The 10,357-nt window shown below is 40.7% G+C and overlaps 1 protein-coding gene across 1 annotated transcript; it reads right to left on the reverse strand.

Moving 5' to 3' along the window:
* Positions 1 to 2,788: 2,788 nt before the first annotated feature.
* LOC138672287 (olfactory receptor 8U9-like) lies at positions 2,789 to 9,108 on the reverse strand. The gene is made up of 2 exons (XM_069760244.1): positions 8,832 to 9,108; positions 2,789 to 3,823 (listed from the first exon to the last, which is right to left on the reverse strand). Exon 2 carries the CDS (start codon positions 3,810 to 3,812, stop codon positions 2,871 to 2,873), a length of 942 nt encoding a protein of 313 aa, XP_069616345.1. The 5' UTR covers positions 3,813 to 3,823; positions 8,832 to 9,108; the 3' UTR covers positions 2,789 to 2,870.
* Positions 9,109 to 10,357: the final 1,249 nt, after the last annotated feature.

Here is a 10,357-nt window from a genome sequence, read left to right on the forward strand (position 1 = left end):
GGAGGGAGGACAGTGCATGGTATGAAGGGGTTGGGAGATAATTTCCTGTCGGATGTGGTAAATTTTTTCTTTGAAGTAATTGGCCAGATCATCAGCGGGGAGATCTGTGGTTGGGGCCTGCACTTTGGGTTGAGTAGGGACTGGAAAGTGTCAAAGAGACGTTTAGGGTTATTGGACAGGGAGGTGATGAGGGTGTTAAAATAGGTTTGTTTGGAGAGGTGGAGGGCAGAGTTGTATGTTTTAAACATGAACTTATAATGGATGAAATATTCGGGTAGATTAGATTTTCTCCACAGAAGTTCAGTGCACCTGGAGAACCACTGCATGAAATGTGTTTGCAGTGTGTGCCACGGTTGTCGCCGTCTGTGCCGTGTTGTTCTATGTATAGGAGGTGCAGTTTCATCCAGGGCACTTTGCAGGGTTTCATTGTAATGCTTCAGTGCAGAATCAGGACATGAGATGGAGGAGATAGAGGCCAATGAGGACTGCAAGTTCTTCACAAGTTTCTGGGTGTTAATGGCCTGTATGTTTCTATAAGTGTGGAAAGTGGGGGTGACCTGGGCGGTATGGCAGTCCTTGATAGAGAATGAAAGAAGGTTGTGGTCAGAGAGCGGGAGAGGGGAGTTTGTGAAATCGTCCACTGAGCAAAGCTGGGAGAAGACCAAGTCGAGGGAGTCTCCGTCATCATGCGTTGGAGAGTTAGTATGCTGCGAGAGGCCGAAAGAGGAGGTTAGAGATAAAAGGTGAGAAGCAGATGGGGAGATGGGAAAAGCAATGGGGATGTTGAAATCACCCATGATGAGGGTGGGGATGTCACAGGAAAGAAAGTGAGGAAGCCAGGTGGCAAAGTGATCCAGGAACTGATGAGAGGGGCTGGGAGGACGATACACCACTGCCACTGGCATGGAGAAGGGGATGTAGAGTCTGACTGCATTGACCTCAAAAGAAAGGGAGACAAGTGAGGGTACTTGGGGATAACCTGAAAGATACATTTGGGTGAAAGGAGCAGACCAACGCCTCCACCTGCTCTGTTGTCCGAACTTGGGGTATGAGAAAAGTGTACAGCCCCCCATAGAATATAATGTAGCCCCCATAGAATATAATACTGCCCACCTCCCCATAGTATATAATGTAGCCCCCATAAAACATAATGTACCCCCATAGTATATAACACAGCCTCCCCATATAATATAATGTATAATGTACCCCCATAGCATATAACACAGCCACATAGTATATAACACAGCCTCCCCCAATTGAATATAATATACCACCATAGTATTTAACACAGCCTCCCCCATAGAATATAATATAACCCCCCAATAGTATATAGCACAGCCTCCCCCATATAATATAATATACCACCCATAGTATATAACACAGCCTCCGCCATAGAATATAATAAACCCCCATAGTATATAACACAGTCAAATATATATAACACAGCCTCCTGCATAGAATATAATACACCCCCCATAGTATATAACACAGCCTCCCCCGTAGAATATAATATACCCCCAATAGTATATAACAGCCTCCCCCATAGAATATAATATACCCCCAATAGTATATAACACAGCCTCCCCCATAAAATATAATATACCCCCCATAGTATATAACACAGCCTCCCCATAGAATATAATATACCCCCATAGTATATAACACAGCCTCCCCATAGAATATAATATATCCCCCAATAGTATATAACACAGCCACATAGTATATAACAAAGCTTCCCCCATAGAATATAATATACCCCCATAGTATATAGCACAGCCCGCATAGTATATAACACAGTCTCATAGCATATAACACAGCCCTCATAGTGTATAACACAGTCCGTATAGTATATAGCACAGCACGCATAGTACTGTATATAGTACAACCTGCACAGTATATAGCACAGCCCGCACAGTATATAACACAGCACACACAGTATATAGCACAGCCCACACAGTATATAGCACAGCCCGCACAGTATATAGCACAGCCCACACAGTATAAAACACAACCCGCACAGTATATAGCATAGCCCGCATAGTATATAGCACAGCCTGCATCCCCCCGAGAATGGCCCCACAGTGCAGTACTCACTGTTATAGTGAAAAAAAAAAAAAACACAATCCTCACCTCTCCTGGTGCCCGTGCTGCTTCCTGTTCCTGTCTCAGCGGCTGCACTGTCAGAGGCAGAGCAGGGAATAATCGGAGAGGGAGCGTTGGCTAACGCTCTCTCCTCCATCATTGCTTTGAAATGTACCAGCAGACGCCGGTATAGTTCAATGTGGCGGCGGCGGGGGAGTCGGCGCTGGCAGCAAGTGGGCCACCCTGCCTCACAGGGGCCCAATAGCAGCTGCATGATGTGCCACTAGCTGTGGGCCCCTGGGGGAGTGGGGGCCTTAGGCAGCTGCCTGGTCTGCCTGCCCCTAATGCCGGCCCTGCCTTCAGTGTTCAGTAGTGAAATTAATGAGTGGGTGGCAATCAGAAAACAAATCCCTGCCAAAGCACTTTGGTCCCTGAGAATCTGCCCGGGGGCCGGATAAAAGGTCATCGAGGGCCATAAAGGGCCCTGGGGCCTGAGGTTCCCCACCCCTGACATAAACAAATACATCTAAACATACAGAATTGTATATAGAGATTGTGTTTCAGGTTAGGACTCTTAGTTTCTTCTCACTGATCTGCACATTTTTATTTCAAACAACATGTTAGTAAAATTATAGTAATTCTACTTATTTGTGGAATTGTTCCCACTGAGAGAAAAAAACAAATTCAACATTGTAATCATTACACTCTTTATTAGAACAAAATACATTCAAACATTCAAACTGTACAATAATGCTTACAGATAAATAGACATTAAATGGTCGATTCTTTTATTTGCCTTTACAGCAATATTTTGATTTAATTCTCTTTAAGGCGTGTGCCACTTCATTGTTCCGCAAACTATAAATCAAAGGATTAAGCATTGGTATAATGACACTATAAAACACAGATGCAACTCTGTCCTGGTCCATGGAATAAGTGGAAGATGGTCTCAAGTACATGAAGAGAATGGTGCTGTAAAATATAGTGACAGCTGTAAAGTGAGAAGCGCAGGTGGAAAATGCCTTCTTCCTCCCCTCCGCTGAGCGAATTCTAAGGATGCTGCTTATTATGTAGGTGTAGGAGACTATGATGGTGGTGAGGGAGCTTGTTTCTGTAAATCCTCCAAATATAAACATCAGTATTTCATTCATGGTGGTCTTGGTGCATGACAGTTTCAGGAGAGGAGGAACGTCACAGTAGAAATGATCAATCTTGTTGGTCTTACAGAATGGGAGTCGGAAAGTGGTGATGGTGTGTATGGTGGCATTGAGGTATCCCAGAGTGTATGCCCCAGCCACAAACTGCAGACAAATTCTTTTACTCATGACTACTGAATATAGCAGTGGGTTGCATATCGCCACATAGCGATCATAGGCCATGATGCCCAATAAGAAGCATTCAGTGGTCACTGAAGCAGCAAAAAAATACATCTGAACAGCACATTCTTTGTAACCAATGGTTTTTGACTTTGACATAAAATTCACCAATGTTTTGGGCGTGATAACGGTGGCATAGCACAGATCTAAGAACGATAGATTGTTGAGAAAAAAATACATGGGTGTGTGGAGCCGAGAATCTGCTCTGATAGCCACTAAGATGCCAAGGTTACCGGTAATGGTGAGAATGTAGAAGATAAGGAAGAGCACAAAAAGCGCGATCTCGAGTTTACGATTATCTGTCAGTCCAAGAAGAATGAATTCTGTAAAATGTGTGTTGTTCCACTCTGCCATGTAAAATATTTCTGTAAAGAAGTTATATTGTTTACAGTTTTGCAGCAGTATTTAGCCAATTCTATAGGTTGCAAGACAAGAAAAGCAGGGCTTCCAGAAAAAGTGACGCTCTTGTTCATAGTGTGGGTTAGATACTGCAGCCCAGCTCCATTCATAACCCCTTCAAAGCATAACTAGGTATTTTGAACTAAAACGCATGACATCCCACAACTAATAACTAGTAACTTCATAATTACTTTGCTTATCTTGTATTAAAGTTGTTATCCGGGACTATTTTAATTTTTTCTCAAGTGGCTAAGAACTGACAGGCAGGGCCTTTTTCTGCCCGACGCTGGCTCAGAGAGATCCCAGACCGCTCTTAACAGCTATTCTGCTACTTCATGTCAACAGAGCGGCTGTTCTTCCTCCAGGCTGCTCTGTCAACGGGGCAAGACCATCATGCTGATTGCCTGCTGGCTCCCTATAATCAGGCAGCGGAGAGCCAGCTGTCAATCAGCATGACATCAGTAGTCAGGCCGTGTCAACAGAGCAGAGCGGAAGAGAAGCAGCTGCTCTGTTGACCTTCCGTCACAGGAAGCTGCAGAATCGCTGGCAAGAGAAGTGTCGGTCACAACAGGTAGGTAGTTAGAAACTACCTGCCTGTAAATTCTTAGGCCCATAAGAAAAAAAAATGGTGCCGGATAACTCCTTAATGTAATTACTTGCTATTTTATATGGTTCCTTCATTGTTTACTTGGTGACTACAGATGACACACACATGCTACAATAGTGGATCATGGTGGTTTCAACCTGTATTTCAACCAGAATAATCTTAAATGTAAGAAATAGCACTTTTTATCAGGAAATGTAGTGTAAAATTTCTTAAAGGCAGTCAAGACTAAAGATGAGCGAATCTCTGGAAATTCCTTTTGGGTAGATTTAATTCTGTCTGAATAGAATCTGTTGGATGCAATTACATTTTTGTCTTCAGATAGGAAAGCATCATAAACAGAGGGTAGAAAAGAAGGTTGCAAATTAACAAAAATACATTATGCTCATCTCTCCTAGGCCCTTAATGGATTCCTTACACTAGTCCTGCATGCAGCTCCCAGTCATCCCCAGTTTTCCGTGCCGGTCTTCGACTCTTCCAGCACCGATGTCTCAGACAGGCATGGCCGTCCACGTGACCACCATGTGCCAGAAGAATCGAAGACCTCATTGGAGGATCAGTGATAGTGGGGAATTGTGGTGTCGTAGGGTGAGGACCTACGACAGTTGAATATATTGTCTTTATTTACTTTAACCCCTTCAAAGCCCAGGAAAGAATCCATCAAAATGATGGCTAGCTGGTCAACATTGTGTTAGATTTGCGCAAATCGAAACCTGAAATTTTTAGATTCACCAAAATCAATTTGTTCTTCTCTATTCAAAACATATAACATACAGTGGGGCAAAAAAGTATTTAGTCAGTCAGCAATAGTGCAAGTTCCACCACTTAAAAAGATGAGAGGCGTCTGTAATTTACATCGTAGGTAGACCTCAACTATGGGAGACAAACTGAGAAAAAAAAATCCAGAAAATCACATTGTCTGTTTTTTTAACATTTTATTTGCATATTATGGTGGAAAATAAGTATTTGGTCAGAAACAAAATTTCATCTCAATACTTTGTAATATATCCTTTGTTGGCAATGACAGAGGTCAAACGTTTTCTGTAAGTCTTCACAAGGTTGCCACACACTGTTGTTGGTATGTTGGCCCATTCCTCCATGCAGATCTCCTCTAGAGCAGTGATGTTTTTGGCTTTTCGCTTGGCAACACGGACTTTCAACTCCCTCCAAAGGTTTTCTATAGGGTTGAGATCTGGAGACTGGCTAGGCCACTCCAGGACCTTGAAATGCTTCTTACGAAGCCACTCCTTCGTTGCCCTGGCGGTGTGCTTTGGATCATTGTCATGTTGAAAGACCCAGCCATGTTTCATCTTCAATGCCCTTGCTGATGGAAGGAGGTTTGCACTCAAAATCTCACGATACATGGCCCCATTCATTCTTTCATGTACCCGGATCAGTCGTCCTGGCCCCTTTGCAGAGAAACAGCCCCAAAGCATGATGTTTCCACCACCATGCTTTACAGTAGGTATGGTGTTTGATGGATGCAACTCAGTATTCTTTTTCCTCCAAACACGACAAGTTGTGTTTCTACCAAACAGTTCCAGTTTGGTTTCATCAGACCATAGGACATTCTCCCAAAACTCCTCTGGATCATCCAAATGCTCTCTAGCAAACTTCAGACGGGCCCGGACATGTACTGGCTTAAGCAGTGGGACACGTCTGGCACTGCAGGATCTGAGTCCATGGTGGCGTAGTGTGTTACTTATGGTAGGCCTTGTTACATTGGTCCCAGCTTTCTGCAGTTCATTCACTAGGTCCCCCCGCGTGGTTCTGGGATTTTTGCTCACCGTTCTTGTGATCATTCTGACCCCACGGGGTGGGATTTTGCGTGGAGCCCCAGATCGAGGGAGATTATCAGTGGTCTTGTATGTCTTCCATTTTCTAATTATTGCTCCCACTGTTGATTTCTTCACTCCAAGCTGGTTGGCTATTGCAGATTCAGTCTTCCCAGCCTGGTGCAGGGCTACAATTTTGTTTCTGGTGTCCTTTGACAGCTCTGTGTTCTTCACCATAGTGGAGTTTGGAGTCAGACTGTTTGAGGGTGTGCACAGGTGTCTTTTTATACTGATAACAAGTTTAAACAGGTGCCATTACTACAGGTAATGAGTGGAGGAAAGAGGAGACTCTTAAAGAAGAAGTTACAGGTCTGTGAGAGCCAGAAATCTTGATTGTTTGTTTCTGACCAAATACTTATTTTCCACCATAATATGCAAATAAAATGATAAAAAAACAGACAATGTGATTTTCTGGATTTTTTTTTCTCAGTTTGGCTCCTATAGTTGAGGTCTACCTATGATGTAAATTACAGACGCCTCTCATCTTTTTAAGTGGTGGAACTTGCACTATTGCTGACTGACTAAATACTTTTTTGCCCCACTGTATATAACATTGCACTCTAATGTCTTTGCTGGACTATTAAAATACATGGTGCCTCTTGGCTAATGAAGTGGTGTGTTCATCAGTAAGATTAAGAAAACATTATATTTCATTCTTCATTATTACATATTACAGATGCAATCTTATTTATGTTTCCTATGTAACTAATTGCTCCTATACCTATTCTACATTACAATGACATCTATAGTGATACAGCAATTAGCAGCAGTGAAGAAATTAATAAAATTAAAAAATAATGTAAAAAAGGGTAAGATATGGATGTGATTTATTTAGGGAACTTGTATAGGGTAGTTATGTTCGCACTGTGTTTGCTGTGTACATTTGGGGGCAACGTGCATATGACAGAGGTATCCCTAGGGCCCTATTAACCCTACAGATGCTAAAAGAGTGTTCATTAGGCATACTGTTTAACTCTGTGTCAAATGAAGTCAGTTGATCTATCCCATACATAGGAATCTGCACTCTTTTTTTTATTAACAACAGAATCCTGCTGATTGCATAGGGAGGAAATACTATTCTTTTTTGGGAAAAGTGATATACAGAGGTAACATCACCTGCTATGAAGAGATGAGAAGCATGCCATATATCCTATTACACTCTCCGCTTTCTCCACACACTACACAATAGGTGTAGTGACTTGTGTTTTATGGGAGAAAAATAGCCGTGAAATCAGGTTCACTTTAATAGTGTTCGATTTCAAATCTCAATGAAGTGTAAAATAATGTTGTGCGTGAAAAAAAATGTTTTTTTGTCACTTTCACACCACAATTTTTTTGATGTTTTATTTTTCATTAAATGCATAAAAACCCATATACATTTTCTTTTAGGTTGCATTCACATGTCCGTTTTCTACAGTCCGCTTTCTAAACTACCCTGTTTAAGGCTCATGAAGACGTCTGTGGATTTATGTCCGATCATGGACTGCAATGCGCAGGCTAGAATTGCCAACCGTGCAGAAATTACATTAATCTGTAAATATAAGGCACTTTTTTGTCCTCTCCATATAAAAAATGTAAGGTGTACATTAATTTTTTGAAGCTGAGAAAACTTTTAGGGTATGTTCACAATGGGCATTTTTGCTGCTTTTTTATGCTAATTTTCAGCTGCTTTTACAGTACTAGCACAGCCTATGACATTTCAGAAATCTCATGCACACACAATGTTTGTTTTGTTATCAGGATTTTGTGCTTTGCTGCTTTTTTTTGGACATAGAGCATTTCACTTCTTCCAGCGTTTCTCACCCATTGGCTTGAATGGGTGTTGAAAAAAGAACTGCAAAAACGCAGGTATCATTATTTGCAGCCTTTTTTTCTGCAGAAAAGTCATGCACATTTGCATGGACAAAGAGACACAAGTTAGCCCAAAAGCCGCACCAAAAAACACACCAAAAACCGCACCAAAAAAGCACCTAAACCTGCCTTTTTGCAGCATTTTCTTTCCTGCCAAGGAATCAGGTTTTGCTGCAGAAAGAAAGCAGCAAAAACGCCCAGTGTGAACTTACCCTTACATATTGTTTTTACTGTAATTATAACCACTTTAGTTTACAGTGACTACAGCTAATGTCTTCATATCAGAATTCTAGGTTGTAGACATGTAATTGTAATTATTTATTATGTGTCTGCAAAAATGTGTTTGTTTTTGATTTTTTGATAAATTGCCCAGAAAATTAATAAAAAGTTAAGTTGGCGACCCTGACACAGACTGGCCGTTGCGGGTACCCCAAACCGAGAGTGACAGACTCCTAGAAATATATGACGCTATTATGCTCCAGCTGGAAGACCTGCGGCCAGACTGTGCTTTAGTGGTCCGTGATCGGATTGAGATCTACAGACGTCTACATGAGCCCTACATCTGCCCTTACGCACAAATGATGACAGATCTTGCGTTATACCTAATCATTAAATAAAAATGAATAAACTCTTCCTTTCAATATTTGTTTGTAATTTTATTTTACGTAATGTGGTCTGCCTTACCTGACTGTGATATTGGTTATTATTAGCATTACACAAAACAAAGAATTTTTGCACTTTTTTCAGTTACATTGCTTCTTCTTTTAGATTGTGTCTGCCTGGCAGCATCCTCTGGGCTCATTAGATGCTAAATGTACTATTTAGGTCTGACATAACGATAGTACGTGGTAATGACTGAAGCACAAGAGAATACCGTGCGCTTAGCATATAGCCAGTCCATGTATTCATTCGATTACAACAATGTTAACCTAAATGTATATATTATTAACCAATTAAATTCAGTAGTAAATATCTCACCTGAAAGAATAGAAGTGAAAATGAAAATTATTACATTGACCTGAAGTCTTCTGAGATAAAGCTAAAATGAATATCTTATATAGGTAGGTGTATGGATTATGCTGCATGCCCACACACGGCACCATAAAAGTGCACAGATCCCCCCCTCCAAAAAAACATTAAAATATGCTCTTCACTTCTAGCACAATGGAAATTTTGCCTGATCCAACTACAGCAATTGTAAAAAAAATGTTTTCTGTTCCTGTAATTTATAACACCAAGGTCTTCATCATTCTAGAACATCCATCACAATGTATTATTAGCTGCATAAAAAGTGTTAGTCTGACTGCAATATAGATGCTTGTGTGTAAGGGGAGAGCAATGGCTGTGGCACTGATAACGGCCCTACCGGCTCATTGTACACTCAAATGGTATCGCATCACCTACCTGATTAGATATATTGTTCAATGAAGAAAGTCTGGGTTTAAGGTAATAAATATATCAAATTTGATTCCTCCGAGACCTCTTTCCCCAGAGTCTTTATATCCTAATGTGACACTTTGTTATTTTTGAAGCTATTTATATTTCACTATGGCTGAAAATGACTTTTGAAATGGAATGCCCTATTAAGGTGCCTTCGTCATTTGTAGTACCTGTGTGTTTATATGTATTATGTTTTTTTAATATATTAATTTGAGATAAATGATAATACTTTGCCTGTCTGTAGTCACCATTAGGGGGAGCTTACTAATTTACTACAGAAGTATTCATTATTGAATTCAATAGCAGCTGTATACATGCATTTTATTAAGCCCCTGATAATGGTAGCAATAGAAAAACAATATTTTATTAATACCTGTAGCTGTGTGAATGAAAACATGTGATTGTAACGACTATATAATTATTCAGCACAGAATTTAAAACTATGTCTAAAAATAAAAAAAATAAAATAAAAAATTACATTTGTGCTTTTAAAACAATCAACGTATATAATGAAATAATCCCTGTTTATGGCCCACTTCAATCAAAAACTCAACCATCTTGAACAAATGGCACAAAATCAGATTCAAATGGAACTACCGTAATCATATCCTAACTAAAGCATAGACATACAGTAAAATAATCTGCTCTAACTAACATGACAATTCTTGACCTCAGCTGTTTATGGATGAAGGCCGGTAGGGGTCACATGGGTCAAGGTGTGGCGCTGCGACCCCAGTGGGTTCCTTTTGTTGTGTGTGTTATGATTTGAT

The sequence above is a fragment of the Ranitomeya imitator genome, chromosome 3, assembly GCF_032444005.1.
Source record: "Ranitomeya imitator isolate aRanImi1 chromosome 3, aRanImi1.pri, whole genome shotgun sequence".
NCBI classification, from domain to species: Eukaryota; Metazoa; Chordata; class Amphibia; order Anura; family Dendrobatidae; genus Ranitomeya; species Ranitomeya imitator.